The 20087-nt window shown below is 39.4% G+C and overlaps 1 protein-coding gene across 3 annotated transcripts in view; it reads right to left on the bottom strand.

Moving 5' to 3' along the window:
* Nucleotides 1–650: 650 nt before the first annotated feature.
* The window catches only part of LOC128744379 (uncharacterized), a 60086-nt gene continuing 40649 nt past the window's right edge, over nt 651–20087 (bottom strand). For 2 of the 3 annotated variants that reach the window (XM_053841355.1, XM_053841356.1), the window contains exons 2-6: nt 18242–18854; nt 6119–6262; nt 5952–6047; nt 5786–5886; nt 651–2104 (exon numbers count right to left, since the gene is read on the bottom strand). In XM_053841355.1, the coding sequence (XP_053697330.1) occupies nt 1006–2104; nt 5786–5886; nt 5952–6047; nt 6119–6262; nt 18242–18304 (1503 nt within the window). In that variant the 5' untranslated portion in view covers nt 18305–18854 and the 3' untranslated portion in view covers nt 651–1005. Of the gene's footprint in view, nt 2105–5785; nt 5887–5951; nt 6048–6118; nt 6263–18241; nt 18855–18985; nt 19087–20087 lie in introns of those variants that run through there. The other variant, XM_053841357.1, reaches the window with a different exon arrangement.

Raw genomic sequence — 20087 nt, 5'->3', positions numbered from 1 at the left:
ATGGGCTCTTAGCTCTTTTGAACCAATGAAATCGTCAAATTCGAATGGTATTCTACCCATGTTCTCATAGAGAATGGACAGCGTTAGAATTTCCGAGCTCATTACCATTTTTCGCGCTGGTTTCACTTTGGGACATATTTCGGAGAATTAATAATAATAATAATAATAATTCTTCGAGCGGAAATTCCACACAAAAAGTTTAGTTTTTCGAAATCACTCTCTGTTCGAGACAAAGTCTTGTTGCGCATTGTGTCGTGCAACAGTTTGATTACACACAACTGGAATAAATTGCATATTTAAAGGCGCTTATGCACACAGCTAAAAAGTAAGATTTTCGAACACTTTCTATTCAGCATTAAAGGAAAGCAGATTTTATTTATTTAATTGTTAAAAAAAGTCCACAGATTTCTTGATCCTAATGACTACTCCAAACTGCTAGCTAATGTCCAGAAGCGGAATTTCAGCACGTTTCGGCTGATCCCGGTAAAAAATCCCCCATGCTTTTTCCTCTCTTTAGTAGGCTCTGCGTAGGCGGAATCGCCTATTTTACGTCCTACTAATCGGCCTATTCTTACAAAAATCGAAGCTTCACGGTAAGGTGATATGCTGTCATCTTGAAGCAATTAAGTTAACGATTATCTGGCTACGTTTCATAAATATTTTATTTCGTTGTAATTCATTGACTTGGTTTAAATCAGCTTCGTATTCTTAGGTTTTACAAAGGTAACTGTGACAATATATTGATCGATCGTTTGTGAAATTTCGTTATACGTATAGTTTCAGATCTTCTGGTTAACCGAGTATTGCGTCTGTACATCTAATCCCACACATACCCAATATTCAATACACGATCTCGGTTCGATTCTTTCTACATTTAGTCTTAATCCTATCACGACTCTAACATCGGCAAATAAATACATTTGTCGCGAAAAAAACTATGCACTTACTCTCCCGGCCCGGTCGTCTGTAATGCTAGACGATCATAACGGCTCAAGCGACACTACACTACAACGCTACATCCCGGTACTTTCGAAAGTCGTCTGACTCGTTTCCCAGCGATTGGCGACTATTGTTTGCACTGTTGAGATAAGCGTTGTTATACCCATAGCTCAGGGTCGAGTGGTTCGCACCACCATAAGCTGCCCGCGGGTCACCGGCATGGTGATGATGCGGATTATAGTGGTGATTATGGGGATGAATAGGCTGATGCCCTCCGGCATTGAAGTATCCACCTCCCACAGAGTTCGGTGGGGGAAAATTATTGTGATGCATCTGATAGATTTGATACGGATGCATAGCTCCATAGTGAAAATAGGCCGGCGGATAGGCGCTATATGCCGGATTGTAAGCTATAACGTTCCACGGATTTAGGGTGTAGTTTTTAAGTAGATTGTTGCCGTATCGATCGTTCTTTTTATATGGCAGTGGTGACTCCGAAAGTGTAATATTTCCGAGGTTCTCCAGTGAAACACAATTTCGGCCAAGAATTTTATTGTTTTTGGTCGATTCTATCGTGTAGTAAATTGGATCGTTGATCGTTACTGTCGGATCGGTGTTCATATCTACAACGCTGTTGGTATCTTTGCTGGGTTTGTTATCTTTACTCGTACCGTCGTTTAATTTATTGTTGATCTTATTTTTAAGATTGTTATTGAGGACACTGTCCGTTTCATCAGTTCCCGCTTTCTCTTTGGCAGTCTTTTTTTCGTTGCTTGTGAGGAATTTTGGTGGGAAAATAAACCGCAGATCTAAGAGCGATTGCGTTTTCTTGCACTCAGCTCCCAACGGTGGCGGCGGGGGACCAATGTACTGTGAAGGATTCAGCCCGAATATGCTCGCATTGAACTCACTTTGTGATCCATACAAATTATTATAAGCCGTGTACTGTTGAACGAGATCCCCGGAATTATTTTCGTGTGCTACGTAACCGGGATTGTCGAATCCGGTAGAAGGACGTCTGCTCATCTGGCTTCGTTTACTAGCTCGCAGTGAGTTCATTCCATTAGTGGTGGCATTGAACGGAGTAGTCGGTGTCGGCGTGGTCAGTTGTAGCCTTGATGCGAGGGATTCGAGTTGTGCTAAAACCTTTTTCTCCTGACGCCACCTAGAAGATTAATAAAAGGGCGCTATTAAACGTTTCTTCATTTGTGTAATTATTTAAAGGTACTTCAATCACTATTATGCTTTTGAGCACATAGGTTTTGATCGCAAAAACAGAGTAAGACAAAAAATCAGATGGGTTTTGTACAAGTTACGACCGCATAGGTAACGTAGGACTACGCAGTCTCTTTATAGTGATAGTAGCATGTATTGCATGTAACAATTCAATTCTTCATGTAACATGTATGTAACATTTATCAAAATAGTAACATTGTATGAACGTATACGTATCCTCAATAGATTTCAGAGTTTATTCTATGTGCATTTGGAAACAATTTAACAAATTCAAGAACACAAATTATTGCTTTTTTGGTACCTCGCAGAAATTAAAGATTGTTTTTATTACCAATCATTCCCCACGTTGAAGGGATTTTACCAATTCAATCCCATTTTATCAACAATTCATCTTTTCACTACAACTCCAATGAAACGGCAAACATACGCATCCATACAGAATCATATTATAATCGAACACTATGGCTGCAACGCACTTTTCAACACAGATATCAAATTCGCCCAGGTTTAATCGTCTCGCCGTAAAGAATTTGCGATCTATTGAGATCAGGAACCTATGTCATTTTGCTGGCAAATTTTCCTAACACAGACATTAAATTCGATCAGGTTAAATCGCGTTCGTAAGATATTTGTTGGCATGAGGAGGTTTTGTCACTCTTTCTGGCGTACTTCCCAAGCAAGGATATCAAAATGGTCTAGGTTTAATTGCAGTGTTAAGAAATTTTGTCAGTTTTTTTTTCTAAAATCACGTTGAAACTATAGTGTTTTTTTTTTCGACCAATCGCGAAGCTAGGATTTCCAATTGGAAAATGCTTCATTATTTTCAATTTTTTAGGTGAACGTACTTTGAAATCAATAGGTGTCTTCATTGGTGTGAATGCGTAGAAAATGTTCCGACCGATTGGCCCAAAAATATTTCAAATCGATCTGGAAACCGTTAAACAATTAGCGCGCAAAATCTATCACTTTTTCGTGACGCCCGCATTTTTCGATTTTTTCGGTATGACACCCTTTCCCAAACCTTGCCGTAAGACGAGTCCTACGTCAAAAGAGTAGCGCCAGCGCTTGGAAGTGGAAACCAAGCCTTACCCTCCAAGATGTCACAAACAAGCCGGGAGTGTCTTCCACCACCGTGCATCGACCTGAAGAACGAGCCGGACAGCCGACTTATAAGAAGATAGTGATTCCAAATCATGCCGCTAAAGCAAACAAGACAGTCAAAACATGATCGCAGAAATTGTCACGAAGATGCTGACGATTGCGTGATGATAGACGACGAAGAACACGATAAGGCAGGCCCAACATAGCTTTCTGCATTGGAGTTTTATAGGTAACCGGAAAGAGAAAGCTGGCAATCTTTTTCAAGCAAATGAAACTGTCGAATGTCGTATCTCTACCTGTGGCTTGAGAATTCTCATTTCTATTGCAACCGGGACCGTCAACCAGCAAATTTACTTGCAGGAATATCTGGAAAAACGTCTACTGCCTTTTCTGAAGCAAGACGATTGTTCTGTGCTATTTTGGCTGGATTTAGCATTCTGCCAATATGGTACCAAAACCATAGCATGACGCGGAATCGGAAAATATTAGACCATTGTCAAGCGCATGGATGTAAATAACAAGAATGAGTACCTACTTGTCAATGTATGCAATGTAAGAAACGCTCTGCCATAAAAGACGATCATTGAGACTGTCGCAGTGGCCATTTTACCTAATGCCCTTATGGCATACAAAAAAAAGAACATTCCTCCTTTTGTTAATGCTGTCAGAAATGAGATCTTAGAACTCACTCTATGCAGTACTTCTATAGCTGAGAAGGTCAAAAATTGGCATGTTTCGGATGAACCTAGTTTATCAGATCACGGGCATATCATTTTTAACATTGAGACAAATTCTTTCAGGAGAGAACAATACAGAAACCCGAAGTAAACCAACTGGTGTTCTATCAGAGGACATCTGTCCACTAATCACACAGACAGTCTGCCGTGACATGCCCTGGTGGAATGAAACGTTCAGCAACCGCCTTTGGAAAGCTAGGCGTCTATTCAACATGGCTAATATCGCGTCCAATCGGGAGGCCTTCAGGAAGTCCAGAGTCAAGTTTTGTGAGAGCATCCAGGCTACGCGACTTCAAACGCGACGCGACTTCAGCCAAGAATCATAATATTGGCCTAAGGCAACTGAAAAAAGAGGATAGTAGTCTCACTGTTACTAGTAGGCAAACATTGAATGTTCTTGTGAACACGCATTACCACGGTTCGACAGGTGACTACTGGAAGCAACGTCGACGGGCAGCAGCAAGATGAGTCATCATTCAATGTGTCAAATGACTCAGTTCTAGTTGCACGTCGACTACTTACGGAGGCTTCAATCAACTGGGCACTCAACTACTTTGAATCTATGAAGTCTCCAGGTCTGGACGGCACACTACCCATCTTCTTACAAAAAGCGGACGAGATTATCATATCCGAGCTCATCAGCCAGCTTCACATTGGGACGTGTCCCGAAAAGCTGACGGAAAGTCAGGATGGTGTTCATACCTAAGGCAGGTAAAAGAGATAAAACCATGCCAAAAGCCTTCAGATCAATTAGTATGACATCAACGCTTCTCAAGTTTATGGAAAAATTCACAAATAATTACATCCGGAATGAGTTCGTAAAAAACTCTCCTCTGCATGACAATCAACGTGCTTTCCAATGCGGTAAATCTACGGAAACCGCACTTCATTACCTAGTAACACTTATTGAAAAGTCGCTCCAATACCAAGTGACGGCACTCTGTGCTTTTCTTGACATTGAAGCCGCTTTCGACAACACGTCCTTCGCTTCAATTAACGCGGCTCTCCTTAACAAATGAGCGGAATTCAAGCAATGCTGTCAAGCAGGGAAATCACAGCCTCACTAGGAGATATGTCAATCACGATTTCTGCAATCAATCGATATCCTCAGGGAGGAGTTCTCTCCTCCTTGCTTTGGCCGCTGGTGATTGACGCCTTATTGCACAAGTTATCACAGCAAGGTTATGAGATTTTTAGAGATAAATTTGACCAATTGCTGTCCAGTCATATGCAAGGAGTTCCAAATACCACTATTTCGTGGTGTTTACAACAGGGCCCTAATATAAGCCCCACCAAAACATTCGTGATACCATTTACTAGGCGAAGGAAATATTCTTTACAAACTTTACAAACGTAAATCATGGACGCTAAAGGAAGCTGAACGACAAGTGCTGGGGGGTTTTGATAGTAAAATTTTGCGATCAATGGTTGATGGTAAAGTGGAAAATGGAGTGTGGCGTAGACGCATTAACCGCGAGCTGTATCAAGTATACAAACATGCTGGTATAGTGAAGGTAGTACTTTGTAGCAGGCAGCGGTGGGTTAGGCGATAAAAGAGTAACCAAAACTATTTTTAGCAGCGAACCAGGAAGAGGCCGTAGACTTCGGGGCAGACCCCGCACCCGATAGATATACGTCGTCGAGGACGATGCACGCTGCTGATGTTCGAGGGAATTTGAGGAAGGCAGTGCAGAACCTACAGTACTGCTGAACCATAATTCGTTTGGGGCAGGGTCGATAACAGATCTTCACCACTAAATGATCTTACTAACCTCAAGGCTGTTGGTATTACGCAAAGCAGCGCCAAACAATTGACTATTAAACGTACTAAATACCCAATTAATTCCGTTAGTCCGTGTGCTGACTGGAGACCCTGAAAGAAAACGTTGTTTAGTTTAAGAATTTTTTGACATCTAAAAAACAGCATATTTTACTTACCCAATACTGTATGGTCATGTACATAACGAGCGCTAGCTCCGGCACCGACAGGATTCCGATAATGATAGACCAGCATAGAAGACCCCATGATACTCCCTGCAAGTAAATGTTTCGTTACCTAACACAGAAACAAAACTGCGGTCAAAAATTCGCACGACGTAACTTACCGTGGACAATCCGTGGATGAGGACGGCCGATGAGACGAACAGAACGAAGAACTCCGCACACAACAGGTAGGACGGAATCGGCAGGTTACCTCTTGCCTCCAACACCCACGACACTTCGCAGGAAAACGCTATCAGGTAGGTAATCTGTAAAAAGTTGGAATTCGTAATTAAAAGGAAGCAAAGTGAACGTCAGATAAAAGTCGCACAAATAGTGATTAACTTTTTATAGCGAAAATGACTTATCGACTTAGTGTAGTGAAAATGGCAAATTGTGCAGCGTTCGCACTAATTAGCGAACCATTGTTGCACAAAACACAATCCCAATGTTTTCGCTCTTGTTGCTAAAAGCAACCGGTGGTAATCAAGTTTACTATTCTCTGGATAAGTAATGCTGTCCAACAAATGTTCGGCATAACAGCTCCAATGATAGTTACGGTGTTTTACATAATCAACAAAAAACGGCCGAACACGATACTAACGGCTGTTTTCATTTTCGCACTAACATTACGTGACAGTATAGGAACCGCAATTTGATAACAAAAAAGTTCCTCGTCAATCTAGAGCTTCACTGTGTGTTCATTGAGTTGGTCTGATTTGTAGGTATAAACTAATTCAGATGAATGTTTCCATAATAGCACTAACTAAACGACGCTTTTATGTTAAATGTAACTGATGCTCGCCGGTGCTGCGTTCAGATGAAATTGGATGAAATAGATCTTCCATAACACATAATTAAACTAAATTGCAAGGAATAATGATTGCCCTTAAGACAATATCATAGTATGACGGGGAACTGAGCTCATCAAAACAAGTGAATAGAATTAAATGTTCTTCAATTCGCTTGAAACACGCGCAGTCACGGAGTTACCTCGAATAAATTTCAATCAAGTATTCAACTATATGAAAAGTAAACGAATCAATTAACAAGACAGTCCAAAAGACCTGAAACCCATTTCGCTAACACAAAAACTATGAAATGGATCAGGTTTTAAGCTAAACCTTAAAAATTAATTAACTATCCTTTCTTAAAACCTGATGGCACTTTGATCAAACTATACAATTGCTTACAATCCAGACTTGGAAACAACATATACCTATGATTTGAATATTGTTTCGCTTCACTTACAAAATTCTTTCTCATTAGATATAGAAATACAACTGGCCAGATAATAATAAGATATGCAAACCAAACCGATTGCATACAGTTGCATACGTTAGCACATTGTGCAATTGCTACAGGTCCCACCCACGCAAGCACAACCAGTTCTAAACTAAATTCCCATGCAACCATCGATGAAAATGATATTAATTGGAGCATACCTACCGAGTAGCAACGCAGCCAAGGTGCTGGCTGGTGCCGACGGACAGCATAAACAAAAGAATTTTTACATTGCATGTGCCTTAAAACCAGAGCGAATACCAGGTAGCACGTGATTGTCGGGTCACACCCTTCATCAGACCCCGCTGGCTGACGATTAGTTTGAGTAATGCATGGGAACTTTGCCACAAACAAAGGTCGTTTAGTGCTGGACTAGAACAATGTGTACTGTGGCACTTAGTTTAAAATAGGACTTTCGAAACAAAATATGAAATACGCCGGAGGCAAGTTACTTGTTAAAAATTATGCAATGGTAACGTTAACGTATGCATATCTAACGACTTGCCTGTATCTGTTTATGATATGAATGAACAATGAGCTATATTTCAAACGCAGCTGGTATGTAGTTTTCCGACACTGAGTCGATTTGCAAAATATGCGTTCACTGAACTTTAAGCTATGGATAACTTGAAGCTGTAATGCAGATGCACTAGTATTGAGGTTCCCACGGCCACGAGGTTACGCTATCTTCTGAACTTTGAAGTCATCAACTAACCAGTAAAAATACAGGCGATTAAACATCAAACTGCATCACGGAAAAAACGCTGAAGAAAATTAGGGATGGGAAAACTATCATTAATTACTGATAGTTGTCAGTAAGCAATAATATCACTAAGTATCAGTAAGGTTTCGCAGTTATTGATGCTTATTGATACAGTTACGTCGTCCTGTTAGAAAAATCAGTTGGTTTAAAGTTAATGGTCGGTAGTTTGCGTACGATAGACGAAAGTGACACAACATGTCGTCGTTGTCGTCAGCAGCTTAGAGCCGGGGTGGCTCGTCCTGTTTCAAGCAGTCTTCTCTATTCAACTCGATCTTGGGCCATTCGTCGCAAATTTCCCAGTCATCTCAAAAATCATAAATCACTTTCGACTTGGTCAAGCCATCTTGCATGTTGAGTTTTCGTGTTTCTGGTGCCGGTGGGGTTGTTGAAAAGAACTGTTGTCGTTGCTCTGTCGTCCGGTATCCTTACGACGTGCCCGGCCCACCGTAGCCTACCGACTTTCGTCAGATGTAGATGGGAGTCTCTGGGATTCTCAAGCAGTGAAAGTATGTCGTGATTCATATACTTCTACCCTTGATGAAAATCATGCCTCTCGTTTCGATACCCGCTGGTCGGAACACCACCTCAAGAGTGATGTTGAACAGCATACTGGAAAAGCTGTCACTTTGTCTCAACCATCGCCGCGTCTCGAAGGGACTCGATTGTGTCCTCCAGACGTGCGAAACACATCACTCGTTCCAATATAGCTCTGATTAGTCGTGTCAGTTTATCCGGAAAACCGGTTTCGTGCATTATGTGCCATAGCTGGTCTCGATGTATCGTATGTTGCTTTGAAATCAATAAAGATGTGATCCGAGGACACGATGTACCCTCAACATTTCTGCAAGATCTATCGGATGGAAAAAATCTGGTTGGTTGTTTCGCGAGCCCCATGAAGTCCACCTGATAAATTACAATGTAAAATTACAATGAATAATGCAGTTATATTACAATTTCCTATTTTTTTGCTACAATGCCGTGATGTGTAAAATTACTGATATTTACTGATAGTTATCAGTAACGCACTGAAACTACTGATGGTTATCAGTAACGATTTTTAATGATAGTTCCCATCCCTAAAAATTACCCATTGGGTATATTCTCTTGAAAATTTGGGTAGAAGAAGTTTAGAATGTATTGTTTACACTGTATTTTTATCGCTGTCAGTTTTACGAAAATTGGATAAAATGGCCTCAACCGAAAAGCAATGTTGCGAATTGATTTTGCGCAAACACCTGCAAAATTCTCAACTCTCTCATCGGGACATCGAATAACAACTTGGAATCGTACAGACAACAGTGAGTCATGTGACTAAACGTTACTACAAAACTCTGAGCCGAACGGAAGGAGCAATGCGGTCAGAATGGAACATATGAGTACCAAAGTGGAGGCAATATACGTGCAAAAATTTTGATAATTCTATCTTGCATTCTATACAACAATTTTTGGAACACGCAACTTAATAATCTTCAATATACGATTAAGATATAACTAAATGTTACAGTCATTTATACTGCTTTACAATTCACAGCAATAAGTTGTCCTCCTGAATCCCCGGTTGCTCCTCCTCGAACTCACGCTCTTCTAGAATGCTCACATCTTCATATAATGACTCGTCCAGATTATCCTCAGAATCGGCATCTTCTGTGTTTTCACGACATATTAACTGCTCATCATCTTCTGAACTATTTGGGCATTCTAAATCCTTTACTAGCTGCAACTGAAAGTACTGGATATCTTCAGCTTCTTCTGGAATACCTTCGCTGGTTTGATACGTATTCAGAAAACGCGCATCTCTACTTATGGTGATCTCGTTCGTTTTTATATTGATGAATCTCCACGCCTTGTGGTGCAGAGAGTATCCCACGAAGATTATTTTTACTGCCTTAGCTTCTAGCTTCGTACGCTTAAGCTCAGCTATGCCAACGTATGCCTCTGAACCAGAAACTTGCAGTATTCCGACATCTGGTTTAAATCCATGCCAGCTCTCGAACGATGTTAAATCAGCTGCTTTGGTTGGCAACATATTCTGCAGAAAATTTGCTGTGTTGATGGCTTCTCCCCAATAACGATTGTGCATTCCAGCCTCCAATAGTAAGCATCGTGCCATCTCGACCAAAGAACGATTTTTGCGTTCAGCGATGCCATTTTGTTGAGGTGAATAACCCGCCGTAAACTCTTGCTAGATGCCTTCACTCTTCAGGAACTTTATCAAATCGCCTCTCTGATATTCGTCTCCCTGGTCCGACCTCAGCTTCGTTGGTGGTTTTCCAAACATCGTTTTCATTTTCAGCACATAATCTTCGATAGCTTCATAGGTTTCTGATTTCTTCCGCAATAAATACAGCATCGTATATCTACTGTAGTCATCGATAAGGGTTAGAAAATATCGACCACCTCCAGGAGTGACCGTCTTCATTGGTCCGCACAAGTCACTGTGTACTAAATCTATTACAGCCTTTGACTTCTTGTTTGCTTTCTTTGAAAATGATAAACGTGTAAATTTTCCAGCCAAACATGTTTCGCAAATGATCTTCTTTCCACAATTACGTGTCTTGTCGCTAGTTGCTTTTGAACCAAATCCTGCACAGCATGAACGTCACGATGTCCGAATTTCCTATGCCAGTCGTGATACAATCCATTTTTACGTACAGTAACCGCAGCAATCCGGTGTCCGCGGTTGACAGTACATCCATTGGTTGAAAATCACGGTAGCTCCCTTTGAAACGAGTTGCCCCACCGAAACGAGGTTCATATCCAAATCAGGAACCTATAGTACTTCAGTAAGCGTTATCTTCTTCGTATTACCGTCTTGTCCATAGCACATGATTTGACAACTGCCAACACCTTTGGCCAGAGCCTTTTTACCATCAGCAACCGTCACAAAACTTGGCGTAGCAGCGATTGGCTCTTCAATTGAGAGGAAAAAATCCGGATTTGCACACATATGGGAACTGGCGCCAGAATCCACGATCCAATGTTGAACTGGATTATCTCGAGAACTGAAAACGAAGGCTTCTCCTTCAGATGCAGCTACTCTTGCTTTCGCCGGATTCTTGAAGGGCCGTTTTGGTTCAGCACTCCGGTTTCGTTCACTTTGAGAATCAGTTTCTTTATTTTGCCGCACCCATAGCTTGCAATCGCGCTTCTTGTGACCAACTTTTTGACAATGATGACATATAATACCTTTCATTTTTTCATTTGCCTTGAGTACTGACGAATCTCCTGGAAAAACATCTTTCCGCTTCTGGACTTCAATAATTATCTTATCCTTCACGAATGCCAGCGTCAGTTCATCCTCCGAGCGATTTTCCAGAGTTGTAGTTAACGCATCGAAGGAACTTGGAAGGCTTCTGAAAATTTGGACCACTTGAAGATCGTTATCTAATTTCGTCCCAGCATTCGCCAACTTCTCAAAAAGGTCTTCAAACTCGATCAGATGCTCTACGATGTTGTCCCCGCCCTTGAATTCCAGGTCGCAAATTCGCTTCAGTAAGCGTACCTTGGATGTTAGAGATTTCTTCTCATGCTGCCATTTCAAGTTGACCCAAACGTCCTTTCCAGTCTTGATGTTCCGGATTAGACCGTGCTGACTCCGACTGAACAGCAGTCCAATGGTCGCACGCGCCTTCTGATCTCCTTCGTCCCAAGCAATCAACGCCACAGCATCGGATCGAAATCAGCAGCCGCTTCAGGCTTCACTCCCGGTTCGATAAACTTCCACAGGTCTTCTCTTACTAGCAGAAAGTCGACTTCAAGCTTCCAGGAATCGTAGTTTTCGGTATTGGGTTTGATGATTCCAGTTCTCTCCATTTTTCACGACTGCTGGCCCGCAACCTCTTGGGTAGCAGAACGTATTTAAGGAATTAAATAATTACGGTGCGAACTGGTTGACGAACAAAATGGGAATGAAGGTTTATTTTACAAGCTATGACATTAATATGTTTTTCGTTGTTGATTATGTTAAAAAGACTACTTATTTTACGTCGCCTCCTTGATTACATCGCCATCAAGTACATACTTCGATTCCTCACGTAATATTTCAAAGTGACCAAATCGTTAGAATTTCCGTCACTCATAAGTTACCTTCAACTCACGCAACACATTCTCGTTGTTCTGCCGGGGAAAACCTTGCATGCCGTCTTAAACAAATACATCTAAGCTCATTTTGTAAACATTGTTGTGGTTTAATTTAACTACGGCACGACGAATTCAAAAATAAAGTCAATGGCGTAATTTCTATAAAATGCTTATAATAGTCAGTGTTTAGTGAAATTGAAGTTCGCAAATCTGAAGGCAAGTGTGTTTGAATTAAATCAGCGCAACAGTTTTTGGATTACAGGATTTTGTCAGCCCTATGTTGAGTTTTGGGCTGACAAAATGGGGAAACTGACAAAATCGGGAATTTTTTTCAAAATTCAAGACTTCTACTAAAAATTAAATTTTAACCCTCAATTGATCAACCGAAAGTTTAACGCAATCTAATCAACCGGGCACAGCACACTGGCCCAGAACATATTTTGAGGTGCATTAGAGTTTTGACCGGGAAAATTTGGTTTCAGGTTTAAGGAACCTTTGGAAGAGTTGCTTAAAATTAACAGTTCTGTTGTCTAGCGGAATTCAAATTTTGACTAATTCCCATAAAGGTGCAATAAAAAATTTATTTTTCTTCATTGTCAGTTTCAATTGATGTGTTCTGCAAAATTTTATAGCATATTATTGCAAGAAATTTTGCTGAAGTCAGCAAAGATAGAAAAATCCTTTTTCTGTTTCTGATTTTCTATTTCAGCTATTTTTGTAGTAGTTGTAAGACTTTTTCTCATTTTACAAAGTTGTACAAATAGTAAAAATACACAACATTGCTGAATATAGTATACCTTCTATCTTTGCTTGTTTAGGAACTGTTGAACTTTTAATATAAAAATACCCTAATTTTGACCCCGAATTACTCGCAAAAAGGCATCATTTTATTCAAAAACTCTCCCCAGAGAATCAGAATAGTTACATGCAGACTGAAAAGTTTTATAAATTATTTTTAGACATAATTACACAAAAGTACAAAAAATTATAGCTTGACAAAATCAGTATAAAAAGCCAATAAAATCGGGCGTAGACAAAATCGGGTGCTGACAAAATCGGAACATTACTGTATTCGTTAACATCCACCCAAAATGTGGTATAAATTGAAGTGGCCTTTCTTACTATGCACTTTGCTCGCATAAAAAATCTGCTCTTCCCAACTCTATCTCCAATATCAATAAACAGTTTTTATTGAATAGCAATATTTAATTGAAAATTAAACCGAGTTGTTATCTAAAACAATAAAATACAAGATAAAACTGCAAACCAAAAATGATTAAAATATTACTCGTTTTCCACACACAAAAAATCTGTGCCTGAAAATACTCCGTGTGCCTTTAAAACTGTGTCGGAGCGAATCCAGCTCCACAAAACCAGATGTTTAACGTTCATGGACATATAATTGTATAGTTTGCTGTTCCGGCTGTTAATCATTCATTTTGTCAGACTAATCACAGCTGGCCCGGACCCTCTTAGCAGATAGTGTAAAAATTTTCAAACAAGTGCAAAATTTCACTTTTGACCGAAATTTCTCCCCATGCTGCTTGACGGACAACGGCTTGGTCAACGGCGGCGCCAGTAATCTGCAACGGTTCACGGAACAAACCATGCAGCAGCCAAACCTACTTAGTCGCTACTGGTTTGTCTAATAAATCTGCCCTGTTTGTTTTTGGTCCACGCATGTTTAAAACAGCTTTTAATTGTGGCAATAAATGAATTAAGTAATGCTTCGTGATTTGTCCGATCTACCTGATAGTGAAGTGATGATTTTTACGATCCGACCATCTTCAATTCAACTCGACTCAAGAGCCTAGCGTATATAATAAAAAAAACTTCGCTAAGTTTGGCTATCTTAAAGAATTACACACGTCACTCGATAGCTAACAAAAATGACCAATTGCACTTGAACGTTGCCTTCTCAAGCAGTTGCCGCTCGAGATGGTTGGATGGACCGAGCTAATGATGCTTGAACTAATAAGACGGTCACTTATATTACGCCTATAATGAACGTTTTCCTTGCATCGCTAACGATATTTTAGTTCCACAATTCGCAATAACTGGAGGTTCCGCCAATAAGTAACAATTTGCAAACATCATTTGGAACGATGTGTGATGATGTGTAAAATTAGCAGTTTTCGTTTCCAGCATGTACGTTACAACATTATGGTTCCAGTTTAGTTTTTTATGACATTGGATAGTTTAGGTAATCAAAACCATTAGAAGGTATCATGACACTTTCTCGTTGGACGACCGATAAGTGATTAACCCCTCTAGCGTCTACAATTCACCAAAATTCAACTACAGGTCGAACACGAAATTATTGCAACACTTTCAATTACAACTGGCTATAACTTTTTTTTCTGCTGGTTAAAATTAACCAAATTTGGCACAATTTCTCTTTGTGTATTGTTGTTGTTTACAAGCTATGCATTTTGTTTCGGCTCAGATGTCAGTCAAGTGGAGACGCAAGCTTGATTAGTTCTCGAGTTATGAGGAAATTTGTATTTCATTTGTATGGAAGCCCCCCTCTTAAAGGGGAGAGGAGTCATAATTCCCTTTCTGAAGAGGGGAGAAGTCTCAATTCACCATAGAAAAAATTCTTGTCTCCAAAAACATCCACATACCAAATTTTGTTCCATTTACTTGATCAGTTCTCGAGTTATGCAGAAATTTGTGTTTCATTTGTATGGGAGCCGCCCCCCTCTTAGTGGGAGAAGGGGTCTCTAACCATCATAAGAACCTTCCCTGGCCCCAAAAACCTCTACATGCAAATTTTCACGCCGATTAGTTCAGTAGTTTTCGATTCTATAAGGAACATCCCGACAGACAGACAGACAGAAATCCATTTTTATAGGTATAGATATTATTGCTGGGACGTCCCCATCCTATAGCATTAAAAAGTAAAAGAAAACTGTAGGAAGAGACGACACACTTCTCATGTGACGATATTATTTTTGTATGACCGCTTATTGTTTCCACCGCCGAAAGGGTAGACTGTTATCTACTCGGTCGGTGCGATAGAAACAAATCAGCGCGTTGCCGATGGTCGCATGACAAGTCTTGTGATTAAAACCACCGGGTGTGTTTTTTCTTTTTTATTTACTCGTATATGACTAAACGCGATCAAGACTATTTTGGAAAGGAAGTGTGTGATGCGAAAAATGATTAATTGGATGAACTGGAAAATTTAATCACCAAATTTATTTACCATATTATTTACCAAAAATATATCGGGTTGTGCAATGGCAGGTGAGGCTCGCACCCAGGCTCCATTGGTTGGTACCCGAATCTTTTACTCACTAAACTACTGCCGCCCGTTATAGTATGTAGTATAATACTAAAATGTGTTTTAAAAGAAGCTGAGATAACAAGACTTCAAAGTTTCAGCAGGTTCGAAAAAAGGCTCGTAAGAGCAACTCTCCTACTATTGCCGCACGCTGGGAAAGTTCTTTGCTTTCGGATGATAAATTATTTGTCCTACAGCAGTTTCACAATACCCAAAACCTCAAAGCTACACTCTGTGGAATATCGTAGATTGCGACAGAAACCGTCCACGGTTCCACCACGCTGCTTCAGAATGATTTGAGGAGGATTTCACAAGCGCTTCGCTAATTTTCATGAAGAAAGGTGTTAAAATCAACATTACATACCTATTATAAAACACACATTTTTTCAAAACAACGTTAACCACGTTAAAAACGGTTTACCAAACGTTAAAAAAGTACGGAAAGGATCGTTACATACTTCAGTAAGAAAAAAAGCGCCTTCCCATAATGCGAACTTGGTTCAGTTCAGAACTGAGGTCACAAAAATTGGACCGACTTTTTTGCAAAGATAATTGCTCGGTATTGAGTCAACCGGGACCAAGCCGCAAAATTAAAAAAAAATGAATTGATGACAGCAAACGACCAAGAATTTCTAAGCTACATTTTAGTTTCATCAGTTGACATAAATGTTGCAAATAGCAAGAGATATCAGATATGAGACGATCTCGATTAATTAAATTCTACAAATAATTAACACAGTCCAGCAAACTTTGAATACATTTTACTCTAAATAAAAATTATGTCGCATAATCCGGTCTAACTTACACTAATACCGATCACCGAGCTTCCAACCTTCCAGATTTGTCTGGATTTTCTAGACAAAGCTCAAATTTTTGCGAATTCCGTTCCTCCGCCTCGCAAAGAAAAACGATCAACCATCATTTCAGGTATTAGATTTCAGGTATTCAGAGTAGTTCTCACGTAACTTTTCAAAAGAACCTAAGAAACAATGCGAGATTCTCTTTGTGTCTCTTCTCTTTCGCTTGCCCCGACGTAATAAACCCGATTAAACAATTAATTTTCGGTAGCAAGATGTAACTTTACATGAAAATTGTAATCCTTGCTACAGATAGTTAATTGTTTCATTTAATTCATAACTTAATGACAATCAATTTGATGAATGTGTTTCTAGTAGCACTTTTCACGCTCAAGGCAAAAATGGTGAATTCCTGAACTTTGCTGCAGATAAATGGTTGTTCCATTTACTTTTTACCATAGCATTTTTCTCAGCTTTCGAATGGTGGTCTTAAAATGAAAATCGATTAGGGGGCTCATGGCGAAAATGGCAAATTTCTGATAAATTCGAGTATGGCGACCAAATGCAAGACAGCCGTCAAAAAACTTTTAACTCTATTCGAAACAACTGTTCTTTTTCTTTACAGAACCATGTCAACCGTTAGTCGTTTCATTGCAAATTTAAGAAATATCACATGATATAGATCTCAAGGTTTGCTAAAAACTACACTTTTTTGAAACTGTCGGGACCTTTGGCGAACGACGGGTTCACTCTTTCGGGTATTAAAGGTATAATTCTCATTATTTAACTACTCTCAATATTTGAAGACCTCGTGTCATTAGTAGCCCCGTTTCAACGAGAATTACTCTTCTGCGGTGAGCAAATAACCTAAATGCTCAAACACAATGCTCCCGTCACGGAACATTGACAGGTAATAATAACAATAATATTAACTATCAAAAACAAGAAACGAACAGCTTTGAAATCTTCCAGAATATCAATTGGGACCGGCCCTTAGAACTCAGGAACAAAGCATGACGCTATCGTGACAATTTTATCTCAAGTGAATTGGCAAATAAGTCAATTTCCTAAGAATTGACGGATTTCACGCCAACTTGACCAAAGGTTGACACGACCCTCTCAGAATTCAATGAAACTTTGTGTGTATATAGAGTTCATGTAAATAAGCAACTTTGTATACTTTTTTTATTCTATATTAGAGAGGTTTTCAGCCTGCGGCTGGTTCGCCTCTCAATTTGCATATTTAGTTTTTCGAAAATTTGTCTAGAATAACTTTTGGAAAGGGTTTAATTTTTTTTTTCTCTTTTTTTTAAACTTAACTCGAAAATTATAGCACCTATAGCATCAAATTTTCTGAATTTCTATAAAAAAAATACTGAAAACAATAAACATGAATTTCTACACTGAACGCTATAGTGAAATTTTCGTCACTAAAAGAAAATTAATTGACAAATAAGAAATAAATTTTTTAAGAAGCTTCCACTGCAGTGGAAAATTTTCTGAAAAACTACCTCTATCTAACATTTTTTCTAGATTGCCGAGAAAAAATGTTTGTTCTACGATGATTCATGAGTTATGAACGTTTAAAATTAGTGATGAGTGATGTCCAAGAAAAACGGAGAGTTCTCCTTAAAGTTGTCTGGAGATCTTCAATTTTTTAAATATTGTTTACACTACTAAATCCATAGACTATGCTCGTATGCAAAACCTTGCGAAATTCTGATCGTTTTTGGCGCCTTTTGTACGAAAATTATCATAAATACCCCATCACTACATATTCAGTAAATTCATAACTCTTTAACCGAGCAGCATAGAATGAGCTTTTCTTACTTGAATGTAAGCTCCTAAATATAACGAGTGAATCATTTTACATTTTAAGTTAATAATTTACGTTCGCACATATACGAGATATTGGTTTTTAAATGCTCATTAAAATAGAGTGTTTCTATTTATTTGACCAGAAATGAATAAAAAATTCAAATGTCAGGTGCCTAATTCGGAGATGTCAAGGAACGGAAAACTACTTAACAGCACTTACCAGTGACAAACACGCCGATATGCAGCAGTAGATAAAAACGTTCCGCTTCGAAAAATATCCCATCCTTCAGTAATTTTTGGTTTTCCGTGTTCATCGGACGCGACTGAGTTACTCGTTCGCTGCTCGTTTAAATCTTTTACCGTACAGTAACATCACCTTGTGAGTCCTTCGTTGTTTTTTTTTTAATTTTATTTTAAAGCCTCTTCCCAAGAAAAAATCACCTCACTTAATGATGTTCACTTTTAATCAAACCACTTGATCACTTGATCTGCCCATTATTGAAATATAACCGCAACGCAAAGCACAACTCAAATTCACGCCTTCTTCAACGCAATTGGCCAACCTTCTATTTATCACAGTCAACTAGCGCTCGAGCATTAGTTTCAGCGCAGAGATTTAAATTGCTTATTCAAACTCAAGCCGCCACATATCACTTAACCGCCTTTCAAAGGATGTAGATTCCATGTTCACGTGCTACCCAGACGATCAGTTGATTTCAGTTGTTGACCGCTTGATTCGCCCGTTGAACTTGTTCGCGTAATCAGCTACAATACAGCAATCCGCAACCGTCGCCGCTTCCACTCAATTAAGTTAGTTGTATTAGCTTTGCCAGCTGAAATGAAAATGAAAACGAAATAAGAAAATGAGTCAAGATAGAAATGTTTGTTTCTCTTCCATCATAAAAAGAAGAAGGGGATTAACATTATCGAATGGTGAAGATGCTTCATCGGATAGAGATGATACCTGCACTAGGTTGACCACTGGATAACGAGAAAAACGGGTTTAAAGCGGTCGATATAGTGACCGGCTGTGATCCACGCTTACAGCATCCGCGATCGTAGTTTCTTTTCGCTTATTTATTTATAGACGTATCTATTGATAACAGCATAGCATTCCCACGGACAGATTAGTGACAGTAGAAACTGAAAGTCTATAATCAGTAATGAATTAGATAATTGAAGCCAGCAAACACTAAAAAAGTTTTCGAAGTTGAAAGTCAACGAAACCGTTTACAGTTGGATGAAAAAAATTGGAGGAACACTTTGCTGCAGGAAATAATTTGATCCGGTATGCCTCTCTAAACGTCAGCCATCGTTCACAAATCGTTCACCAAATTTTTTCTCCGAATTTTTACTGAGCTCAAGTTTCCTTTATCTGCAATATTTATATTACTGAACTTTTTGATTAACAATAATTATACAAAACTATTAATAAATTGTACTTAAAATTGATTAACATTCGAGGTAGGGATTGTTCGATCACATTGACTCAATTTTGATTCATTTGACAGTTTGGGCTGAGACGGTACTGTCAAATGAATCAAAATTGAATCAACGTGATCAAATTATCCTTGATTCGGGGAAATATGTTCCGAAAACCAAAGCGTAAACTAAAAAGATTCCGATCCAAAGATCGCATATCGTGCTAAGGGCGTATGTTTCAGCAATCGTTCGTTACTGCTATATTAAGAACACGGGCGTTGCAACAGATCTCAAAGTCAAGCCCCACAAGGCAAGCGTATGCACACCTCATTTTCCATCAAACAGAAGACGGGGAAGTATAGTAGGTGGAAACAGCAAGGTAGTGCGTTTTGCGTTTTCCTTTCAATGCACTACATATTCAGCTTCGGATGAAAAACAATGCAATAGAACACCAATCATCTTCATCATCTTCATTGCTGACATTGCCCATAAGTAGGAGGGAACAAACCGACGGTGGAGGCACGGTACGCGCAACAACATCCTATTGCAGCAAAAGAAGAAGAAAAAACACGGCAAAGACCCGTCGGCGAAGATGAAATGCATCGAACATACGCAAGACAGAGAAAAGTTAATTTGATCGAACA

Source organism: Sabethes cyaneus, chromosome 3 (assembly GCF_943734655.1).
Source record: "Sabethes cyaneus chromosome 3, idSabCyanKW18_F2, whole genome shotgun sequence".
In the NCBI taxonomy this organism is placed as follows: Eukaryota; Metazoa; Arthropoda; class Insecta; order Diptera; family Culicidae; genus Sabethes; species Sabethes cyaneus.
Note: the sequence above shows the minus strand (reverse complement) of the source record. Positions and strands in the feature narration are given on the sequence as shown.